The sequence below is a fragment of the Microplitis mediator genome, chromosome 2 (genome assembly GCF_029852145.1).
Source record: "Microplitis mediator isolate UGA2020A chromosome 2, iyMicMedi2.1, whole genome shotgun sequence".
Classification (NCBI taxonomy): domain Eukaryota; kingdom Metazoa; phylum Arthropoda; class Insecta; order Hymenoptera; family Braconidae; genus Microplitis; species Microplitis mediator.
In genome coordinates, this window is record NC_079970.1 from 21,301,078 (window position 1) to 21,324,823 (window position 23,746).

General features: G+C 32.5%; 3 protein-coding genes and 1 long non-coding RNA gene across 8 annotated transcripts in view; 3 read left to right on the forward strand and 1 right to left on the reverse strand.

Moving 5' to 3' along the window:
* The first annotated feature begins 641 nt into the window (after positions 1-641).
* LOC130663498 (ankyrin-1-like) lies at positions 642-6,647 on the forward strand. 2 transcript variants are annotated; one of them, XM_057462750.1, is made up of 3 exons: positions 642-809; positions 1,999-2,064; positions 2,151-6,647. In XM_057462750.1, exon 3 carries the CDS (start codon positions 2,190-2,192, stop codon positions 5,985-5,987), a length of 3,798 nt encoding a protein of 1,265 aa, XP_057318733.1. In that variant the 5' UTR covers positions 642-809; positions 1,999-2,064; positions 2,151-2,189; the 3' UTR covers positions 5,988-6,647. The 2 variants fall into 2 exon arrangements, with proteins under 2 accessions (XP_057318733.1, XP_057318734.1); XM_057462751.1 differs by lacking the exon at positions 642-809 and adding an exon at positions 1,318-1,372.
* A 2,159-nt stretch (positions 6,648-8,806) lies between these two features.
* On the forward strand, positions 8,807-12,271 carry LOC130663978 (E3 ubiquitin-protein ligase ZNF598). The gene is made up of 3 exons (XM_057463587.1): positions 8,807-9,191; positions 9,291-9,868; positions 9,946-12,271. The coding sequence occupies exons 2-3, from the start codon at positions 9,431-9,433 to the stop codon at positions 12,241-12,243; spliced, it is 2,736 nt and encodes a 911-aa protein (XP_057319570.1). The 5' UTR covers positions 8,807-9,191; positions 9,291-9,430; the 3' UTR covers positions 12,244-12,271.
* A 1,007-nt stretch (positions 12,272-13,278) lies between these two features.
* Positions 13,279-15,675, reverse strand: LOC130663987 (ADP-ribosylation factor 2). 3 transcript variants are annotated; one of them, XM_057463603.1, is made up of 3 exons: positions 15,597-15,675; positions 15,429-15,507; positions 13,279-14,104 (listed from the first exon to the last, which is right to left on the reverse strand). In XM_057463603.1, the coding sequence occupies exon 3, from the start codon at positions 14,091-14,093 to the stop codon at positions 13,551-13,553; it is 543 nt and encodes a 180-aa protein (XP_057319586.1). In that variant the 5' UTR covers positions 14,094-14,104; positions 15,429-15,507; positions 15,597-15,675; the 3' UTR covers positions 13,279-13,550. The 3 variants fall into 3 exon arrangements, with proteins under 3 accessions (XP_057319586.1, XP_057319587.1, XP_057319588.1); XM_057463604.1 differs by having other exon boundaries at positions 15,440-15,663; XM_057463605.1 differs by lacking the exon at positions 15,429-15,507 and having other exon boundaries at positions 15,597-15,618.
* Positions 15,671-23,746, forward strand: part of LOC130663989 (uncharacterized) — an 84,626-nt gene continuing 76,550 nt past the window's right edge. For both annotated transcript variants that reach the window (XR_008989278.1, XR_008989277.1), the window contains exon 1: positions 15,671-15,803. This is a non-coding gene — a long non-coding RNA (uncharacterized LOC130663989). The remainder of the gene's footprint in view (positions 15,804-23,746) is intronic.

Here is a 23,746-nt window from a genome sequence, read left to right on the forward strand (position 1 = left end):
ACAACTGCACTTATTCATTTCACAATTTTTAAAATATGCATTTTTTAAAAATTTAATTTTATTAATTATTTACTCTATGTATTAATAATTTCAAATTTGTCCAATGTCTGGTACATTCACACGCATCAAAATTATTATATTGAAATTTATCAGTATGATTTGTAAAAACTGTTTAATTTTGTGGTCAATTACTCACTGTTCAGGCTGTCATATTGAATTTTTTGTCTTTTTTCTTTTTTTTAATTTTGATTTCGGAGTTACTGATATGCGAGATGTGCGAATGTAACTGACAAGTGGGAATTTTTTTAATTTTTAAATAAATCAATAAAATGTCAGTAGAGTAAAAATTAAAAAATACTTATTTAGATCAATGAAAAATTAGTACGCGCATTTTTTTAAATTTCATTATTTTAATTAATTTATTAACTTATTTAAAATTTATATAAATTGTCTGATTTTGCTGTTAATTTTTTTCGATCTACAGTCGGTAATTACGAAAGTCAATTTGTATCATCGGGGAACTGTATTATTGACACACCTGTATCTTATTCTTAATCGTCATAGACATCGCGGGTGTTGAATTAATACGTTAGCGCAAGATTCAATGTGATGCGCATTAGCGTATTTCCAATACTTCAGTAGTTCTTTGTCCAGTTACAGATCAGTTGAAACACAGCAGCGTCGCTGACACAATTCAAATTCTTTGAATAATTTATGTTAGAAAATTATCGGCTTATTTATTTGATTTTTTAAAATAACAAATAACGCCGTACTGAGGTTTATTAATGATAATTTTATTACTATTGCGCGTAAGTATACTTTTTGTCATCGTTATGAGATTTTAGTATTATTATTTTCCGTCATTTAATTACTTAGTGTAGCTGAAAAAAATTATTTCTTAATTACTATATGCAAGTAGTAGGCGACAAACAATGAGTGTGAATGGAGCAGACATCAGACAAATTAAAAATTTTAAATAAACAGAGTAAACAATTTAAAAAACAATATTTATAAAAAATGCACTTATTTATTTTTTAATTTTTTTAATGAACATTTTTTTGAATTTTATTTCTTTAATCATTTAGTTTCTTTATTAATAATTTAAAATTGGTCTGATGTCTGCTACATTCACACTCATGATAAATATATTTTTTATTTGTAATTCTGTTTTTTTTTTTGTTTTTTTTTTTGTTTTTCTGTAAGGTAAGAGACCCATTACCCAATCACTTCTGTATTTGTGTATCTATATTTACTAAATTTGACTAAATATATCCATACAAATCCATAGAGCGATCGGGTACTAGGTCTTTTATCTTACAATAAATTCATACAAAGACCCCAGTAAAAAACTTTTCATACATCAGTGGTGGAGGTACGGCAGTCGTATGTTTATCGTGAAGAATCACATTTCATGATTAGCTTACGCATTATATGCGCATTTGATTTTTTTATGGTATGCCGTGCACCATATATATATATCATCTCAGATTATATACAATTGAGTCTCAGTTTTATTTCTTACTTGGTATATAATTATAACTTTTTATTAAAGACCACATGTTTACAATAAGTATTCACACATCGTAATAATTAATGAATAAAATTTTAAACTTTATTTAAAAAAAAATAAGTAAAATTACAAGTGTAAGTACAGCAACTGTATATAAATCTCTTTGTGGTTCAAGTGAATTTAAAGAAACAATTGAGTTTAAGAGAAGTTATACTTGATAGTGAGAAATATTTATTTTCAATACAAACTATTAATTATTCAAATGATCATTTTTGTATCTTGTAAAATTGCTTAGACATTTTAATATTTAAATTGATTTAATCACTGTAATAAATTGAATTTATAAATAAGTTTTAATTTAAAATTATAAATCGGCTGTTCTGCTTCCCTTGGTCGTTTATGTTTTTTTTTCTCACTAAAGCTGAAAATTAATAAATTTAGATAATAATTTAAAATTTTATCTCAAGGATTGTGTTACTTTTTTTCAGGACTCCATAAATCACTAAGCCATCGAAATCGGATGAGAGGATTTCGGCGATGATTAGTCAATAGTGGTAAAGTAAAATTTTATGTTCAATTTAAACATGGGTCTAAAAACAATGACAATAATGCATAAGTTTTTATTTTTTTTATTTTGTAGGAATAAATAAAAACAAAAAATATAGATAATTATTGTAAAATGATTAGACGACAGACTGCATCGGAATTGCCATATCAGGCAGTTCGTTATCGGATTCTGCGAGGAACTATGGACGTTAATACAAAATGTGAAGTAGAACCAGGGGAAGAGATGACAGCTTTGCAACTTGCGATAAAAAAACAAGACTGGAAATTAATCAACTATCTTTTACAAAATAACGTTCTTGTCAATACTTATACATCAAAATGTGAACCTGCACTATTTTTGGCTATTAGATCTGGTAATGTGAGTTTAGTTAAGACTTTAATTCATCATCGCGCTAGAATAAATATCACGTATAATAATAATACTCCCCTGCACTTGGCTGTTGATCAAAATAATTACACAATTGCTGAATTTCTTATCAGACGTAGAGCTGAAGTAAATGCTCTGACTAAAGAAAATCAGAGCCCTCTGCAGATCGCCATTGAAAAAAATAATATAAATTTAGTGAAACTGCTGATTAAAAACAACGCTGATATTAATGTAGTTACAAAAGATTATGAAACGGCTCTAATTTTTTCCATAAAAAATGAAAATTTTAATTTATTCAAAATACTGTTGGATGCAGGCGCTGAAGTAAATCCGGTGAATTTGCCACCGTTATTCGTGGCCATTGAAAAAAATTGCTACACAATGACTAAACGTCTTATTGAACGAGGAGCGAATATAAATACTATTTACAACAATCAAACAGCGTTAATAATTGCCGTTGAAAAAGAAAATCTGAAGATCGCTAAATTATTAATCAGAAATAAAGCAGACATTAATATTGAAGTAGCAGTCGCCAAGACAGCTCTTTCTGCAGCGATTATAAAAGGGAATTTTGTCATATTTAAAATGTTAGTTGACGCGATCGCTGATTTAAATTCTCCCAATTTATTGCCACTACATTTGGCTGTTTTACAAGACAACTATGACTTCACGGAATACTTGGTCAGTTCTGGGGCGGATGTCGATTCTCTCGATAGTAGACGACAAACGCCATTGCACATTGCCGTTACAAAGAAAAATAAAAAAATAATCAACTTATTACTTAAAAATAATGCTGATGTTAACGTCTTTGATGATGACAATCTGTCACCGTTAAAGATTGCTGTTATCAACGGAAATAAAGAAATCGTAGAGTTATTACTTGACAAAGCTAAAAATACTGTCAAAAAAAGTTTGAAATCACTTTTAAAAATTGCTTGGAACAATAGTACTTTTAAAATTTTTGAATTATTATTTGACGTTGGTCTTGAAATATATCCGTTGGCTGCTGACAAACTCGTACCACCGCTGCATATGGCTGTTATCAAAAATAATTTTGAAACTTTAGATGGTTTGATTAACGATGGCGTTGATATCAATGGTTCATTTTGGGACAAAACGCCATTAGAAATTGCTGTTAGAAGAGGGTACAAAAAAATGACAGAATTACTTGTTAAAAATAAAGCAAACGTTAATTCAAAAAACGGAGAAAATGTCCTTAAAGTCGCTGTTGAAAAAAATAACTTTGAATTGATGCGTCTATTGGTTGACGCCGGTGCTGATGTTAATTCTGCAGCAATATTAGAGCAAGCAATTAAAAATAATAATTATGAAATAGTGAAATATCTTATTAGTAATGGAGCTGAAATCAATAACGCTTATGAATATCGTAAATGGGGAATAACACCGTTAGAACATGCTGTTCAAAGAGGGTACAAGAAAATCGTTGAATTACTTATTGAATATAAAGCCGATGTTAACCGCATATCTTTTTTTTCATTTACATGTCTATCTATAGCCATAGAAAATGATAATTTTGAAATATTCAAGTTACTTTTGGATGCTGGTGCTGATATCCGTCCATCGCACATAACAAGGGCACCAATATATACGGCTGTTGATAAAAATAATTATGAAATTACCAAACATTTGATTAATCACGGAGCTGACGTTAATACATGTTTTGATAATAAAACACTATTATATCGTGCAGTTGAGAATGAGAATGAAAGAATAGTCGAGTTACTGATTAACAACAAAGCCAATGTTAATCAAACTATCGTAATCTGTTATTCATCGAATTCAGCCCTTTATAAAGCTGTTGAAATTAGCAATTTAAATATACTAAAAATATTAGTCAAAGCTCCTAGCATCGATGTCAATCTATCTCTTGACTTCCACGAGCCACTGTTACACCAAGCGATTCGTCAAAACAACTACGAAATAATTAAGTGTTTGATAGAACATGGAGCGAATATTAATACTGTATATAAATGTGAAACACCATTAAAGATTGCCATTATTAATGGAAATAAAGAAGTAGTTAAACTACTGATTGAGAATAACGCGGGTGTTAAAGCTTCTCTGGACTACTCAAGCTCACCTCTTCACACGGCTATTGAAAAAAATAATTTTGAGATATTAGAAATGCTAGTCAATATTGATACGACTAAAGTAAATCCATCTTATGGCAGGCCGCCGCTACTTACAGCTGTACGCGAAAATAACTTTGAAATGACTCGATATTTGATAAAATTTGGAGCTGACGTTAATACTTGGTATGGTTATCCATTACATATTGCTGTTAAAAATAAAAATAATGATATAGTGAAATTACTGATTGAGAATAAAGCAGATGTTAATTTCATTGGCACGGCCGGAGAAACAGCTCTTAGCCTTGCGGTTGAGAAAGAAAGTTTTGAATTAGTTAAAATATTATTGGACAATGGTGCTGACATCAATTTATCTTCTGATAAAGATTACTCGCCATTGCAACATGCGATCATGAAGGGCAACTATCGAATCTCTCAATATCTAATAAATCACGGTGCAAATATAAATGCTCTTTGCCGTCGTAAAGAATTGACTACAAAGCGTGATAATTATTACAATTCATTTACCAATTGTATCAGTTCACAATGTAGTTTATTACAGTTTGCCATTGACTGTAAAAAAACTGCAATGGTAAAACTATTGATTGAAAATAAGGTTGACGTGAGGTTGGTTGAGAAGAATTATCCACTATTCATTTTCGATGTTATTAAATATCAGAGTCATAAAATACTGGAGCTGATATTGTCTACTCGTGTTAATGTTAATTGCCTTGATACTCGCGAGGTTGGTTGTAGTGATACTCTTCTGCATGCTGCTGTGAAATTAAAATATATGAATATCGAGAAAGTAAAATTATTGCTAATGAGCGAAAATTTTACTAATATTAATGCACTATCAAAGAATACATCTGCCCTTGATTATGCTGTCAGTGGAGGTCATATGTCTATTGTACAAGTTCTTCTTAATGCAGGTGCTAAAATTAAAGTTGAGAAGTATGGCAATATGGGATTATTTTATTATGACTATATCCCTATCAGAAAAATGATTATGGAACATGTTGTTAAACTGAAAGCTGCTAATTTACATCTCGACTATGAAAGATTGCACGATCTAAGTGATGAAAAATTAAATAATCTGTATGCCGAGTGCCTAAATGAAATTGAAATTATGAAAAGAACAAAAATCGTGAAAACTAATTTATCATATTACGATGTGATATCTAAGAGCAAGCATAAAATAGCTTTAGGTTTGAGTCGTACTAATTATTATGTTAAATTTGACAGCGAAATGTTATCATTACAATTCCCATTATATGGTGGAATGATTAGCTACCGCCTAGATGAAGCACAAAGAAGACGACAATTATTGGAAAAATCTAACAAGATTCTTTCTCTTGTTTTTTATGGTAACTTGCCGTATGATATTATAAGTCAATTAATCTATTATTTAACGTCTAGAGATTTAATAATTTTATCTTCATGTTGGTGGTGATACTATTTAATGGGCTTTCGACAAAATATAAATGATTTTTCTTATGAAACTGGAATTAGCCGACGTCTAATAATTTTTGGATCTTTTAAAACCAGATATCTAAATAAAAAAAATGATTTTAGGAAATTATACCTACTACTTTTTTTTATTTTTTACATGTGCATATTTTTTTTTTTTTTTTTTTTTGTTGCAAATGAATCGAAAACTGTTAATTGTCTGCTAATTTCAGGATCATTGTTTCTTTATGAGTGTGAATGTAGCAGACATCAGACAAACTTAAAATTTTAAATGAATAGAGTAAAAAATTTAAAAAATAATATTTATAAAAAATGCATTTACTAATTTCAAAATTTTTGAAATGCGCATTTTTTAAAAATTTTATTTTATTGATTATTGACTCTATGCATTTATAATTTTAAATTTATCTGATTGCTACACTCACACTCATCAATACTATTCTATTGCAATTTATCAGTATGATTAGTAATAACTGTTTAATTTTGTGGTCAACTACTGACTATTCAGGCTGTCATATAGAATTTTCTGACTTTTTTTTGTTTTTTTAATTTTGATTGAGAAGTTACTGATATGTATTTCCTATTTTTAATATTTTTATATTTAAATTACAAATATTATGCTGCTATAAAATAAAACAAAATATCTGATATGTGTAATTTAATTTATGTAGCAGCTTAAGATTATTTTAAGTGTATTTAAATTAAAATTTAATGAAATATTTTATGAGTGTGAATGTAGCTGACAATTTTCAAATTCTTAAATTTTTGAATAACAAACAAAATTTAAGTGGAATAAAAACTGAAGAATGTGTATTTGGATAATTGAAAAATCATGATACTGAAGTTGGCAGACGTCTAATAATTTTTTGATTTTTTTTTAAACGATAAACAACAAGAAATAAAGATTTGAAAAAATTGCACTTGTAGTTCTTAAATTTTTCTACATGTGCATATTTTTTTTTTTTTTTTATTTTTGTAATTGATTTGGTAAAAAAAAATCCGAAAATTACTAATTGTCTGCTAACTTCAGAATCATAAAAAATCAGTATGAGAATTTATTTCAGTTTCATTGTTTTAATTAATTAATTTATTTATCACAAGCTTGGCGCAAGTCAAAATTTTATGCCACATGAATTTTTTTTTCTGTGTACTCCGTTCCCAGTATCCTTATAAATTATTTTTTATAGAATTCTTCCTCAAAAATATGATATATACTGTTAATTTAACTGAGATAGTTGATTATAGTTTAGTGTAGTTAAATAATGAAGTGACAGGTGTTCAAATTCTCATAAATAATTTTCCTCATAGCCAACATGAATTTCGAGTCTCTCGTTCTTTTTTTCATGGCAAGTAAATTTTTGAAAATTAATCTCCGGAGTCTAGTCCAATCAGCACTCGCGATTTCCTCTCCCACTTCTACTACTGCGCACCCTCCCGGCGCATCGTTCGTTGGCGTCTAGTCCTCGCGCCCTTTGTTTCCGAGTTGCGTCGGAGCTCCCGAGCAAGTTTTATTTTCTATTTATTATCAGTTTATTCCCTTAAAACGTTCTTAATTATCAATGTTATCATTCTGTATATTAAATTCTTTCTATAGATATAATATTTTCATTAAATCATTCCGGTATGTCGTGTAAAAATACAATCAAGTCGGTCCAAGTTACGAAACGTTCGAACATGTACCTATATATACTATATACAAATTCCTAGAATCATTTCGTGCCTCTTTAGTAGTTTTTAATCGTGTTTTATTTATTTATTTTTTTTTCAATTTAAAAGTGAAGTGTTTGATGAAATTATACAATAAAGTGACAGGTGTTCAAATCTCATAAATAATTTTCCTCATAGCCAACGTGAATTTCCAGTCTAGTTCTTTTGCCAAGGTAAGTAAATTTCTAAAAACTAATCATCATTTTTTAAAAATATCATCTCCGAAGTCTAGTCCAATCATCACTCGAGATTTCCTTTCCCACTTCTACCACAGCGCACTCTCCCGGCGCATCGTTCGTTGGCGTCCAGTCCTCGCGCCTTTTGTTTCCGAGTTGCCTCGAAGCTCCCGAGCAAGTTTTATTTTCTATTTATTATCGGTTTATTCTTTTAAAACGGTCTTAATTATCAATATTATCATTCTGTATATTGAATTCTTTCTATAAATATCATATTTTCATTAAATCATTCCGGTATGTCGTGTAAAAATACAATCTCGTCGGTCCAAGTTACGAAACGTTCGAACATGTACCTATATATAGTATATTCAAATTTCTAAAATCATTTCGTTCCTCTTTAGTAGTTTTTAATCGCGTTTTTTTTTTTTTTTAATTAAAAAGTGAAGTGTTTAGTGTAATTAAACAATAAAATGACAGGTATTCCACTTTAAAAAATCATTTTCCTCAGCCAACATGAATTTCCAGTCTCTCGTTCTCTTCTCAAGGTAAGTAAATTTTAAAAAATCAATCAACATTTTTTTTTACACATATATATCTCTTAAAATATTTTTTATATTTTATAATATCATTGTCTCTCATTATTTCTGCATTACAAATATTAAATCATCCCCACTCTTAATTTTCCGCCATTTCCGCGCGCTTTTTGAATTTCGTATTTTTTTAACTCTCGTAAAAAAAAAACTTATGACACATCAGCAGATAAATAAAATTAAACACGTTGACGTAAACGAAATCTGTTTTTCGTTTTATATATATACCTATTACATATGTATGAAACGTGTGTCATATCTTACGTATCTTACATCAAGTAAAGTATTAACTTAAACACCAACCACCGTATGATTGAGGGCGCAAGTCGCAACGATAGTTCGTGGGTTCTGCTGGCACCTTGAAAATTTCATTGCAGCAATAACCTTGTTCACATGTCTTACGTATAAAAGTCTTGCAGTAGAGTAAAAAAAATATCAGTAACATCTGTTGGTCTGTATATATATATCTGCAGCGGATGTTTTTTACACCAGCCTGATATTTTTTTAATTCTATTTTCGGACGACATAATTTTTATTGTCATCATAGAAATAGACTGTCTTTTTTTTACACACAAGTGTCTTGATTTATACTGACTAGTGTATTTAACTCCAGTACACACCACTATTTTACAATCACCAGTGTCAATTAATATTTTAATTAATCTACAATATTTACCAAGACATATCCTCATATTTGCTACCACCGAGCATCAGGTAATTACCAGTAATTATTAATCGCAATTAAAAACTTCCAGTACCTCGTTATTATTTAACTCTGGCTGCTTAACTTTGATAACCTCTTATATGTTCCAGCACATTTTGATGATAAATTGAGACAACTACTGTCCTGGACTTTGGCACAGAAGTTTGAGATCGAAGATCGAGAGTAACAGAATATAAATTATTCGACTGAGTAATTTTTTTGGTGCAAAGTCGAGTAATTTTTCGGAGTAATGGCGGATATTGATGATAACACTGATAGCATGAGCAGCAATAGCAACAATGCTGGCACGTGTGTCGTTTGTTACAAAAATGTTGAAATATACAGCATTGGTATGTGCGAGCATCCTGTTTGTTATGAGTGCAGTACGCGAATGCGAGTCCTGTGCCGGCAAAACGAGTGTCCGATCTGTCGACAAGACTTGCCAAAAGTGGTCTTCACCAGGGTAATAAAACCCTTCCGTCATCTGAGGAAAGGTAAATTATTTGACGAGCGCTATCATATTTACTTTGATGACTTGGAGATACAAGAGGAGTTCACAAAGCTATTGGCGCACGTGTGCTCTTATTGCGAGGGCAAAGAAGTCTTCAGTTCGTTCAACAGTCTTAAAGACCACATGAGAAGAAAACACGAGCTCCATTACTGCGATCTTTGTGTTGAAAATCTTAAGGTAATTTTTTTGTTCATCAATAAGAGCTGAGAAATGAACGATTGATTTCATCTAAGTCATGACTTTATTGTTTTTAGATTTTTTCATTTGAACGGCGCTGTTACTCCCGCGCAGACTTGGCCCAGCACAGGAGAAAAGGTGACAGAGATGATAAAAGCCACAAGGGACATCCACTATGTGAATTTTGTGACTGCAGATATATGGACAATGACGAATTATTCCGTCACTTGAGACGAGATCACTTGTTTTGTCACTTCTGTGACGCCGATGGCCTGCACCAGTACTACAGCTCTTACCATTATCTTCGCGAGCATTTCCGTCAGGAGCATTATCTCTGCGAAGAGGGAACGTGTGCTGCTGAACAGTTTACTAGTGTATTTCGCACTGACATTGATTTGAAAGCTCACAAAGCAACGGCACATGGAAAACATCTGGGCAAGCATGCAGCCAAGCAAGCACGTACTTTGGAGCTCGAGTTTGCATTCGCGCCAAGAGAAAACCGCAACGGACGGATGGCTAGATCGATGGGAGCGGGCTCGAGGAACTACAACAGCGATAATAGAATGGGCTCCAATTCACGCGATGCTCGAGACCGGGACAATCAAGTTGAGGATAATCATGTGTCGTTCGAAGACGAACTTCCCGTCGCTCGTCAGCCAGATGTCCAGAGTACCCAAGAGTTTCCTTCGCTGGGAAATTCACAGACAGTTATACCGAATTTTAATCTGATGAAGACTAAAGGCCGCGGAAATCTGACGATAAGGAGTTCGCTTAAAGGACCAGCACTCGCGGTGACGGATGAAAATTTCCCGGCACTCGGTCCTGATGCTGCTGGTGGCAATAGTAGTAGTAGTAGTAATAATAATAGTAAAACTGTTAATTTAAGTGTTTATAGCAATAAAACAAGTGCTGGTGGAGTACAACAACGTCCGAAAAGCGCTGCGCCTAATGTGTCCATCCGTGTTAATCATAATACCAACGGTAGCATAACCACACGTGTTTCCGGTCCAAATATAAGGATAAGACCAAGTAACTTATCTATGGACTCGAAAGAGTTTCCTGCATTGGGTCGCGCTGAGCCTACCACTGCCAATACATCAAATATAGGCCAGTGGACCAAAGTAACTTGCACTAAGCCAACGATATCAAGTGCACGTGCTAACAAAGTCGCACCTGCTCCGCTGCTTAATTCTAACACGCCTTCACCGCCGCCGATGTCTAACTGCGACGCTTTTCCCAGCTTGCCAAAATCAGCTCGCACTAAAAAACAATCCGCTTCGCCTGCGTCATCATCATCACCAGCAGCAGCATCGTCATCATCAAAGAGCACGTTTTCTTCGACCTGGAACCGTCAAATTGGCGAGTGCTCAGATCAAAATACAGGCGACGCGGCTAAAAATAATTCAAAGAAGAAAAAAAAGAAGAAAGTTAAACAAACTGACAACGAATCAAGTGCTCAATTGTCGAATGATAAAGTTATTGACAACCAATTTGAATCTTTTAGTTTAAATAATAAAAATGATACCAATAATGATTCTCACAAAAGTGATAAGAAGAAAATGATTAAAGATACCGCGATTAGTAATAAATCTTCTGTTTCTTCTCCGTCAAATTCCTCTTCAGCGTCAGCATCCTTGGGTTCGACTCTTAAGAAAATAAACGACGCGCCTAGAAAACGTTCAGAATTACAAATTGAAAATTTAAATAAAACAACCAATGAATTGCACATTGCTGATGACTTTACAGAGTACGACGACAATTCGACCAAAGGATTCAAATCAAATCCACCGCCGGGATTCGGTACGACAGCACCACCCCCTCCAGGATTCGCAGTTAAATTAATAAACCGCGAATCCGATAATAATGACAACGGCCTGACCTTTACCAACAGCTCTGGCGAGAGTTATTCTATTTTACCAGACAAGTCAACAAAATTATTTACCTACACTCCGCCGCCGGACTTTCAGAAGCGAAACCAAGACCTCGTCGCCAGAATTACCAAAGTCCTTGACCAGGAGTCTATAGAAGAGTTTCGTTATATCAGCGGGTTATTCAGACAAGATCTGTGCAGCGCCGAGGACTACTACAAGCACTGCAGCGACTCCATGGGCGTCAAGGAGTTCGGAAGTGTCTTCTCGGAGATGCTGGTCCTGCTGCCCGATATCCAGAAGCAACGGCAGCTCTACGACGTCCACAAAAGCGAAGGCGGGAATATTATTCTATTGGAAATATGTCCGACGTGCGACCAAGTTGTCAAAATTGGAACAGACGCCAAAGCTCATTACTCCAACCATTCATTAGACAGCCACTTCCCAGCGCTGGGTCGCGGCAGCGGTAGTCCTCTGACCTCCAACTCCTGGAGAAAAAATACATGATGGTTTTTTTTCTTTATACTTTGGCAAACTCACAACCGAATTAATTATCATTTTTTTTTTTTTCTATTAAGCCGCGAGGGCTTTGAGATTTTTTTTTTTTTTATTATTATTTAAAGACTCTCGAGTTGTATATAAAAATGATCGATTTAATTAACATTGATCGGCGACTTAAATTGATCGTTTATTAATTTTTAAAATATCGAGAGATCTAGGATTTAAATATTTGAAACAACGGTAACTGCCAAAAAAATAATGAGATAAGATATTTTTTTGATAAGTTGACTGTAAATAATAACAGATTGATTGAAAAAAATACTAGAGAGTTTCAGTTGATTACATATTAAATATATATATATTTATGTATATATATATATTTATTTATAGATCATGCGGGCGAATCAATACGTTGTAAGAAATATATAAAACATGAACTTTCATGTTATGAGAAATGTACCATTTTGTACAATAATTATTATAGTAACATAAATGAATATATATTATATATATATTAACAAAGTTATTGATAATTATAATTAATAAAGTAAAATAATTCTGATTAATTGAATACTAAATTTATTTATTTCCTGGTTCATGTTTTTTTTTAAACAGCGCGTAAATACAGCGTGAATAAAATAAACAATTGTTTAAATAATTAAGTAATAATGCAGCATACTGGTATATATATTTATCATAAAATGTATATATAATACTTGGAATGAACAAAATATTAAACCAGGAAAAAAATTCACTTTTATATCAACAAAAATTTTTTATAATCATTCAGATTCATTTGGAATTTTATTTTTATCTTATCTAATTAATCGCTAATTAAAAATAACTACGACAGTTTAAATTACAATTTTGTATTAAGAATTCATTGTTTTAGTTGGTGCAATAAAATTAAAAATTTAAATTTTGACAAAAACAAAATTCCAAAAAATAAATATTTTGATTTTTACTTTAAATTTTTAATTTATTAAATTACTTTTTTTTTTGTCACATTATTTTGAAAGCTAGTAATTATCAGTACCAAAAATTACTTTTATATTTTATTTATTTATTAATAATTAATAGTAGTAATAATAATAATGAAAAATGCGCGACCAGATCGTTATCTTTGGTCGTCATTGATAAATCTATTAGAATACAGCAGATAAAAAATTTAATGACAAATTTAATAGTAATTATTATTGTTATTGTTTTTTTTTATCAGCCCTTAATAATAATTAATTACATTATTTTACGATTTACATTAAATTATGATGTGAGACCGCGTCGGCTCGCGGATTTATCGCGGCTATACCCTATCACTTTTTAGCGAGTTCGTTGCTGAGCCAGTCGAGACCCTCGTAGAGGCCCTGGCCTTGGGTAGCGCAAGTGCTCTGTATGTACCAGTGCCGGCCGCGTAATGAATTCAATCCTAATTTGTCAGTCAGTTCCGCGGCGGACATGGCGTTCGGCAGATCCTGTTTGTTGGCGAAGACCAGCAGCACCGCGTCTCTGAGCTCGTCTTCCTTGAGCATATTGTTGAGCTCACACTCGGCCTCTGCGATCCGCTCTCGGTCATTACTGTCCACGACGTAAATAAGTCCCTGTGTGTTCTGGAAGTAGTGCCTCCAAAGAGGACGGATTTTTGTCTGGCCACCAACGTCCCAGACGGTGAAACAGATGTTCTTGTACTCGACGGTCTCGACGTTGAAACCAATTGTCGGGATCGTCGTTACTATTTCACCGAGTTTAAGTTTATATAAAATTGTCGTTTTACCAGCAGCGTCCAATCCCACCATCAGTATTCTCATTTGTCTTTTGCCAAACAAACGAGTGAATAAACTACTCACTGTCAGTCCCATTGTTTTTTTATCTAAAAAAAAAATTTTTTATTTTTTAATTTATTTTGTATATAAATTGATGGCCTGTAGAAAAATTTGTAAACTGGACTTAGAACTTAATTGACTTTTATGTCAATTTCTATGATTTTAAATGATCCTGAAGTTAGCAGATAATTAAAAATTTTTGGATTTCTTTTTCAACAAATCAATCAGAAAAAAAAACAAAAATAAAAATATGCACAGGTAGAGAATTTAAAAAACTACAGGTGCAATTTTGTCAAAATTTTTTTTTTTTATAATTTACTGTCTAAAATAAAATCCAAAAATTATTAGACGTCTACTAACTTCAGTATCATGATTCTAAAGCTAGCTGTCGTCTGATAATTTTTCGATTCTTTTCAAATCGATGAATTATAAAAAAAAATATTTTTAAAAAATTCCACTTATAGATTTTTTAATTTTCTACATGTGCATTTTTCAGTTTTTTTTTTTTTAATTGATTTGTTGAAAAAAAAAATTCAAAAATTTTCAATCGTCTGCTAACTTCAGGTTCATTAAATTTGTTATGATCCTGAAGTTAGCAGACGATTAAAAATTTTTGGATTTTTTTCAACAATTAAATTTAAAAAAAAAAAATATGCACATGTAGAAAATTTAAAAGACTATAAGTGCAATTTTTTTATAATTTTTCGCTTCAAAAAAATCCAAAAATTATCAGACGTCAGCTAACTTCAAGATCATTAAATTTCTGTCTCTTAAAAATTTTTTATTTAACTTCTGTTCGTTTCAAAAATTTAAATTGTAGATTTGACTTTTCCAAGAACGTATTTTGTCATTCAAACGTCTTATTAATCAAAATTTTTTCATATAAAAATCAAAATACGTTTGCCTAAAATTCTAAATAAATTGTTTTTGCATAGCAAACTTGTTTTGAATCTTCAATCATTTAAATTTAAATTAGCAGATGACACTTTTTTATTTTTAAGTAAACAAATTTAACATAAAAAAATTTTTTTTCCGACACCCAGTAACTCATCCGTAAAAACAAAAAATTAGGAGTCTGCTACTTTCGTATATAAATTTTTATCAGGTCCTTGATTTAAATTTGTCATTCATCAACTTAACTTCTGCTTTTAAAAAAATAAACATTCAAAGTAATTATTTTTTTCAGCTGAATAAATATTCGACTCCAAAATTTAGTACTCATTAATTAGCTAATTATTTCATAAACTTGTTTTAACTGCCATTAAAATTGACAGATAATTATACAGAATAATAAAGTAATAAATATTGATTTATGTACCTCGAGAACTAGATAAAAATTTAAAATGACTTAAGTTCATAACCCATAGTTACCTGGTTTTTACCTTACGACAATCACAGTTCGTATGGTTAACGTAACCTTGATATCGTAAAAAATACAGAGAACGTCTATCTAAATAGTAAATAAAGCCTGGCGTTGGTAAATTTGTTTATTGACGTTAATTAAATATAATTACTGTAAATAATTATTAATATTATTACTTAAATAATTAACTTATGCGGTAATATTGATGGTGATTGTAATTTTCAGTGGTTTTTCCTCGACACTAACGTCACGTCAACCGTCGCCAGAAATCCTCAATCGTCAGCACATTAAGGATGATTCACATGTATCATAGAAAATAAAATAACGTGATGAAAATTGACGACGCGGCTGCATACGTATTCTGTTGTTGCGTGGCGGCAATGGTAAGTATTCGACTTTTGACTTTTCTACTCTGATTTGAACACACAAATTTTTTAAAATAACTAATATACCGGTACTACATTTATTTTACCGACTGAAAGACGAAAAAACTCAGCGTTCTCTGCTTTACCGAAAGGCGCGAACTTATTTTGAATTCGCGGTTCGCGGCCCGGGTCGCGGGAGTCGCGAGTCGCGGTCATTTTAGATTTGAGGTGGGATACGTGATTTGTTATCAGCCGAGTGGTCATTGGGTGGGAGTCGAAAGTCCAGGAGAGGTTTTCAAATATATTAAATAAGAAAAAGTTTGATAGTGCGTAGGGGGAGGGTGGCGGTTATTAAAGCGCAATTCTTTAAATATTGATTGAAAGTACTTTATGGAAGGCGGTGCCGGGAAATAAGGAGACCAAGATGTAGTAGGTGTAGATGTTGAAGAAGAAGAAGAAGAAGAAGAAGAGGATGAGGAAGGAAGATGAAGGAAAGTTGCCTTGAAGCATCAGATGAAAGAGTATAGGTGAAGCGAGAAGGGTAGAAGCGTCTATTATATATGTATGATGGGCGCGGTCGGTGCTCTCTATGGATTTTTTTTTACTCTCTACATTATTAAACTAGTGTTGGCTTAGAGTACCATTTCATCCTTTCAAATTATTAATTTATTATGCAAGTTTTTTATTTATGATTTTTTTTTTTAATGGAGTACTAGTTACTCCTTTACATTATTGATAAGTCTATTCGTTTTTTTTTTTTTTTTATTAAAGTTATTCATTATTATTTAATTAAGTTAATTTTTTGACTTTAATTAATTAAAATTTTTTTGTTAATTTTTTTTTTAAGGAGTATTAATTATTCCTTCGTATTATTGAAGTCTAATTACTCCAGATTAATTTTTTGCTTGCAATTAGTCGTTACTATTTGGTAAATAAATTTAAGTTTCGGATTTTATTAATTAATTAGAAATTTTTATTCGATATTTATTTATTAATTACTCGATTTATTACGGAGCAAATTCATTAATTTCCAAGTTAATTAATATTTAATTTGCAAATAATTAGATACTCGTTTTCTTACGCGAATCCGTTTACTTTAATATAAATTTGTAAAATGGAAGAAAAACTGATTTTTATTCTTTTAGAATAAAAAACAAATTTTTTTATATCGAGAATTCCTAATTAATATTAATTAAATTAAAATTTCATGATCTTTACTCAATAATTAATTTTCAAACTAAATAATAAATTGCAAAATTTATTATTAACATTTAATTAAAAATTAATTAATTCGTCCGCTCGCTCTAAATTTAAAATTTTCTTTATCAAATGAATTAAAATCTTTGATTAATTAATTACTCAAGAATTATGCCAATTAGTTTAATGATTATAGTCGAGAAATAAATGATTCACAAAAAATAAATAGAAAAAAAAAAAATATAAAGTAGGTAATTTAAAAAGTGAAGTTTGAAGCATCATTAACGGTACGAAACATATTAACGAAGCTTGATGAGTGCGCCATGTTTTCCTCGATGCGTCGCCGAAGGTCTCTGGCTTTTATTTAGCCTTTGGCACGAAGAGAACCACCCCCTCGGTCGTTTCGCGAGCCCTCCCCGCTCCAAGCCCCTCTCTGACAAGTTTTAGAGAAAGTGGTGTGAGTGGGAACCCTTATGGATTTTTTTCTCTCGCAATACTACCACTACTAGCAACTACCCCCGTAGCAGAGACCCCAATCCCGGTCCTGCCTGACGTCCAGCACCCCTCACAGTCAGCCTAAAAAATTCAACCCCCAATTTGTAAGCCGCGGCCGTTTAATTGCAATATCCAGCTCACAGTTTTTTATTCTCTCTCCTTCCTTCTCTCTTTTATTTGTAAGTTAGTTTGGGTTCTTTCTTCATTTCACGACCTTCTCGTTGCTTTGAGACTACTACTTCTCATTTCATTTCATTTCGTACGCAGTACACTGTACTCTGTACTAGAATTCCTGTTCCCGTCCCCGTTCCTGCCTTTGCTACGACTCCTACTCCATTTTTTTCTACACCGCAATTTGCTCTTAATTATTCAACTTGCTGAGCAAGTAATTTAAGATGTTGATATACTACTTTTAAAAGAATACTTGCTTTTTCACTCTACTCTGCTTTATTTATTTATTACTTTCTTTTCCTCAATTGCTATTTTAATTAATCAAATCCTTTAATTTTATTTTACATCACGACACTTTTTTTAATTAATTTTTATAATTAAATTTTTCTTCGCCTTCAAATAGGGCATTTAATGAAAAAGATAATCTACCAATTACTTAATTTATATTTAATGACAAATTAAAAAAAAATTAAATATCACAAAATTCGTCTACCTATTTTATAAATCCACTAATAAACTTTCGTTAGTGAGTTTATTATTTACTTAGCAGTTGAATTAAAATTAAAAGCCAATTAATTCCCCACAAACTTTTTTCCAGGCGGCAAAAAAAGTTTAGAGAAACATAATAAAAAAAAAACAAAAACAAAATAACAACTGTGACACGTATTTGTAAATGACAATTTTAACGCCGGTGTCACGGTTAAATTTTTTTTGTTTTTGTTTCACTCTTCTATTATTCTCCGCATCTCGGCATTAATATATATCAACTCTAAATTGTTATGCTGGTTAAAGTGTGGTGCTGTAAAAAAAATTTAGTATCAACTCGGCGGGACGTGAAACCAGTCTCGGCGTGTGAGATATAGAGGATGAAGCCCAGAATCGAGTCAGAAGGGGTTTTAGAGGGATAAAAAAAATACGTGCCCATTCCCGTCACCCTTTCGCTCGTAGACTTCACCCCTCGGCAGCGACCCAGTTGAGATCTATCTCGGACCCTCGATTTGTAGGATCGTGGCTGTCTAATTGCGATATCGTATTTTTTTAGCCACGGGTTTTTTTTAAAACTTTTTTTTCCTTCAACTAGTGGCCGATCCTCGCGAGAGTTTCGTCCTATCCCATTCTTTTCTATTATATTCTATTTTATTTTGTGCTACTGTATACTGTTACCCCCTTTGGATGTTGTGCAAAAAACACGAGTGTGTGTGTTTTTTTTTTGCGAGTTATTTTACCGCCGCTCGGTAATTATGTGGGCGCGGCGGACCAAACAAGGGGTAGAAAACGACAAGATCCACTGTGTGCTGTCGAGACAAGAGGGATCACCGATGAGATTTTATGCTGTTAGAAAAAATTTATAAAAAAAACTGTCGCTGGGATATTTAAATCCAGCATGAGTCTGCTGAGATAGACGGAGACGGAGACGGATACAGAGATCGAGACAGAGCTATCTCTGAGCAGAGAAAGGGAAAGGGAAAGGGAAAGGGGTTGAGTTGATAGGTCTCGGGGTACAAAAAGAGTGAAAGAGAGTTTAAATAAAGCGTAAAAAAATGTATAGACGAGTGAAAGAATAAAGGAGATAGATAATGTATATACGCGGTGGTATAATATACAGCGAGAGAATAGGAGAAGAGGCCACCCTCCGTGCGGAAATCGGCGTGAGGGCGCGTGCGCTCGACAATAGCCGTGTTTGCACACCCGAAAATTGCCCGGCGCAAAAAATATCGAGCAAAAAAACGAAACAAAGACCCCGTGGATATTATGTATAAAGAGAAAGAGCCTTCTAATCCGACAACACGCGCTAAATACATCTATCTAGGCCCGAGTGTGTTTTTTTTTTCCCGAGTCCCAAACACCACAAATGCCATCACCGTATATGTCTAATAATCATTTTTTTGCCGCCTTATTGTTAATTCAGGGCAGTCAAAATTATTTAAATTCATTAGCCATATAATTTATTGTTATTATTATTGTTATTAATTTATTATTGAGTTCACTGCTGGTGCTGTCGTGTGACTGACATTAGCAGTCGCGATCAATCTTACCCGCAGTCTATATCGCGATCTGTATGTCCAGGTGTGTTTACAAGATTTATTGTCGTTTTAATTTAAGCATTCTGATATACAATATAATCTTAGTGTCTAGAAATAATTCAACTTTTAATAAATAGCGTTAAATCAATTTAAACAATCAATTAAAAAATGTTGTTTTTTATGAATAACCCGAGGGCCGGCACCGAAATTACTTTTTTAGCCCTCGATTCATATTTTCAGAGTGACGCAACATTTTTATATTTTTGTTATTAAATGTACGTAACGTAGCATCGACAGCTTGGATTAGTACTGGGATCAATTTACTCTGGACAATAAATAACAGTTTATTGCATGTGGACGGACGTGTAAAATAAAAGGGACCGGGAAATAAATTAAATGAGTATAGAAGAATAAAAAAATAATAAATTGGTGACTATCCGAAAATATATAAAAATTAAAAAAATATTTTTGTCTGGCAGTGTTTAGCTCCCAACCCTCTGAAACCGGAACTAATAGTTTTTTTTTAGCTGCCGGTGCCCCGTTGCGTTCAATAGGTCCCGGCTGCGTTATTATCATCATGATTTTCTATCGGCTCGCGAGAACAACCTTCATGTTAGTAAAGATGTAGTTGTAGTAGTGGCATTGGTATTAAAAAATACGGGGCATGTAGGCCTAGCGAAAGGTCTACAACTCCAACTAGAACTACGTGTACGGCTTAGGTAGCTAGGGATGATGAATAAAAAAAAAGACCGGAGAAGGAGCTAGGGAGGCTTGGAGGCACGTTGGCTATACTAGCTGTATATGTTTTACGTATGTGTACAAAACCGAACCGAAATCCAAACCGTTCGATAGGCATCGAGTACTGACAGATGTTTTATATTTTTTTATCTCACTCGACCGAACACCGTTATTTCGCAAAAAAATATCCAATACTGATCATCAGCTCGTTGCTCTTGATACTTTCCATTTTTTTACGAACAAGTTGTACCCAACTGTTACTCATTCATCAAATTATTTCACGCTGGAGTAAAAATACATTTTTTTTTTGTCTAACAGTTGACTTAGAAATTGTTAATATAATTTATTACTAACTAACGGTACCCTTGCCCGCTTCGCTGTGCGTCAATCCAATTTTTTCGGTAATATCATTTTTTTTTCGTTACATTTAAAAGTTATTGGAAAAAAAGTAAAATTATGACTCAACTAGCACAGATATGACAAAAATTTATATGAATAATTTAGTAGATAATTAAATTATCTGAAAGAAAGGTCTAATGACATTTTTACTCATCTCTAATTATTTCAACGTAATTGAAGTGACTAATAAATTTTTAAATTTTTTAATTTTCTGATCTCTTATTTATTTTTTTTTTGTAACTTTAAAACTATCAGAGATACGTCAATAAACGCAATGACCTATTGTGTAGCAAATAAAATTTCCTACAATTTTTGTTTGAAAACTTTTTCTCCAAAATCTATACTTTTGTTAAAAGTTTTCGTTAAACGTAAATTAACTTCTCGGTTAAGTTTTTTCGTATTTACCTCTAATTAATCAAATAAAAATAAGTAAATTAATGAGTTTACCCACGAAATATAGAATCAAACTAGACAATCAATAATATTTGATAAATTTGCATTGAAAAAACGTATGAATAATTAATAAAAATTAATGTTGAATGAAAAGTTAATGAATCAATCACTCATACGTTAATTTATTACTCACATGCTCTAATAAACAAAACTCTTGTTATTAATAAAAATTAATTTAAAATATAGATTAAGAGCAAATAAAATAAATTAATAAATTTCGACAATTCGTTATTTAGTAAAATAAAAAAATTCTTAGAAGAAGTTAATAAATTAAAACAAACAAAAAAAGTACATTATTATAAATCTTATCTCTTTACACTCGATTCGAGGGTATTACAATCGAAGCGAGTGTGGATTACGTTATATAGTCGGCTTTGGTGTGCAAATACACAAAAGTCGAGCGTATAGACTCGAGCATAAGTATACAATGACAGTCATTTTTTAGAGGACGAGATCAGACGACCGGGATAGGACTAGGGCCCAGCTAGTAGTAGTGGACAAGGGTGCGTGTCGGTCATTCTTGTCCACAGGCCGCCTTGTAATCCGGTATGATACACTTAGATTTATATGCTTAACTATATATACCATAAGCAGGAATCTGTCGCGACTTTTCCATCCACTAGGGCATCCCGATGTAAGTACCCGAATAAAAATGGATTCGGATTTGGTATAAAAAAAAACCCCGTAATCTCAGATGGACAGAAATAACGAGCATTTGATGATAGAAGCTGCCTCGAATAAAACCGCCTGTGCCTCCGCTGCTGCACGGCCTTCGGTGTTTAGTACTCTGTAGTAAATGGGGATACGTCGAACAGAAGTAAAGAATAAAAAACGCTTGTGGGGCACGCGCTCATCTGGGGGTACACGTTCCCTTCGCAACCCATACTAAAAAAACTCACCGTCGGGTTTAAGGATAAAATTCAAACGCTTTATGTCTATTGAAAAAAAAATCCATATAAAACATTTCAATAAATTTAAACTCGTGTATCATCAAACTCCACTGATTACTTAGACAATTAAAATAATAATAATGAATCTTTGATGAATTAATGAATAATAAATACTGGGTATATAATTATGAAAAATAATTTAAAGATTTTTAACAGACTCGCTAATGTAGTGGAAAAGTGAAAGCGTACCCCGTAGTGTTTTTTTTTTTAACCCCTCGGTATACGACTAGTTTTTGAGGCTCGTGGTAGAGGTAGAAGTTGAGAAGTAGAGAAATAGAGAAGTAGTAGGTAGTTGTAGGTATTAGGTATTAGGTATTAGGTAGGTGACCCCCTTCGGGTGTTTTTTATACAAGGGTTTTCCGCTGTGGGGAGACTCTTTTTTATTCCAGGGGGCCCCCGCGCAACGCTGGGTTCGGGGTGGAGTTTTTTTTATAACCAGCATCTGTACCCTGGTGTTGTGAGCTTGAACGCGAAATTTTTCAGTCAGTCACTCACCTGGCCCACTTGGTCGCAGAGTCTCTGGAAAAATTGTTGCTCAGTTGTTATTAATTTAAACTTTCATTCTGCTTGCCGTTATTTTATTTATTTTATTGTATTATAATACGTTTTATCGTTTTAACTTCGTAGAAGTGGTGCTATTAATTATTTATAGTAATAATTCACGTGTGATGATTATTAATTACTCAGTGATAACGTGAGTGCCAATTGTATTTATATGGTTGATAGTTTCAACAAGTGATTTACTGTTCATTTGTTTAATTTTATTTAACGACCGAAATTATTTCTCTGGTATTGCAGCAATATATTCAATTTTAATATATATTAACAAAATATATTGCTTGGATATACATGTTTTTTAATAATTAAAACAAATAATTCAGGTTGTTATTTCTTAAATGCGCAGCCGAGTCGCGCCAAGTGTCTCAAGCGGAAAAATATAAAAGATAATTAATTAAAATAAAAAAATATTTTATTGTGCGATGAAAAAAGGTGTAGGTGTATCGCGTATCTCTGAAACAAAATGATGTCTTTCCACTCCGGCTTTATGACCCGAAGATTAAAACCTTGACGGCGAGTCACGAACTCGTTTGTCGGACGTATATAGTAGAGCAAACCAGCTCGCACTCCTCCCAAACTCAAACAACCCTCTCTCAGTCTTTTTCGTGGTGGCAATTTATATTCCATGCCACCTTATATTCTTCTTTTTTCATTTCTCTAATTCTTTCTCACTCCCACAACCGACCTATACACACAGCTACCATTTATATTTTTACTTTAGCCCATGTACGAACAGACAACTCAGATAACGAAGCGAAAACGTCGCCCAGCTAATTTTACGTTATTTTTCAAAACCCTGTCTCACTTTTCTTAAACATTTTCCCTTTTCCTCGCTCACGGGACCTCCTTTTCTCGTCACCTCTGTCCTCTATATATATATTTATTTTTTTCTGGCACCCTCCCTCTCCGAGGCTCTTATTCCTCCTTCTAGACTTACTGGCTCGCTGACGGTTCCCGAGCTCCTGAGAGAAAAGAA

Excerpts from the sequence above, each read along its gene's own strand:
- LOC130663498 (XM_057462750.1), top strand. The coding sequence starts at position 2,190 with ATGATTAGACGACAGACTGCATCGGAATTGCCATATCAGGCAGTTCGT.
- LOC130663978 (XM_057463587.1), top strand. The coding sequence starts at position 9,431 with ATGGCGGATATTGATGATAACACTGATAGCATGAGCAGCAATAGCAAC. Across the intron at positions 9,869-9,945 it reads TTTGTGTTGAAAATCTTAAG|ATTTTTTCATTTGAACGGCG; the intron begins GTAATTTTTTTG and ends TATTGTTTTTAG.
- LOC130663987 (XM_057463603.1), bottom strand. The coding sequence starts at position 14,093 with ATGGGACTGACAGTGAGTAGTTTATTCACTCGTTTGTTTGGCAAAAGA.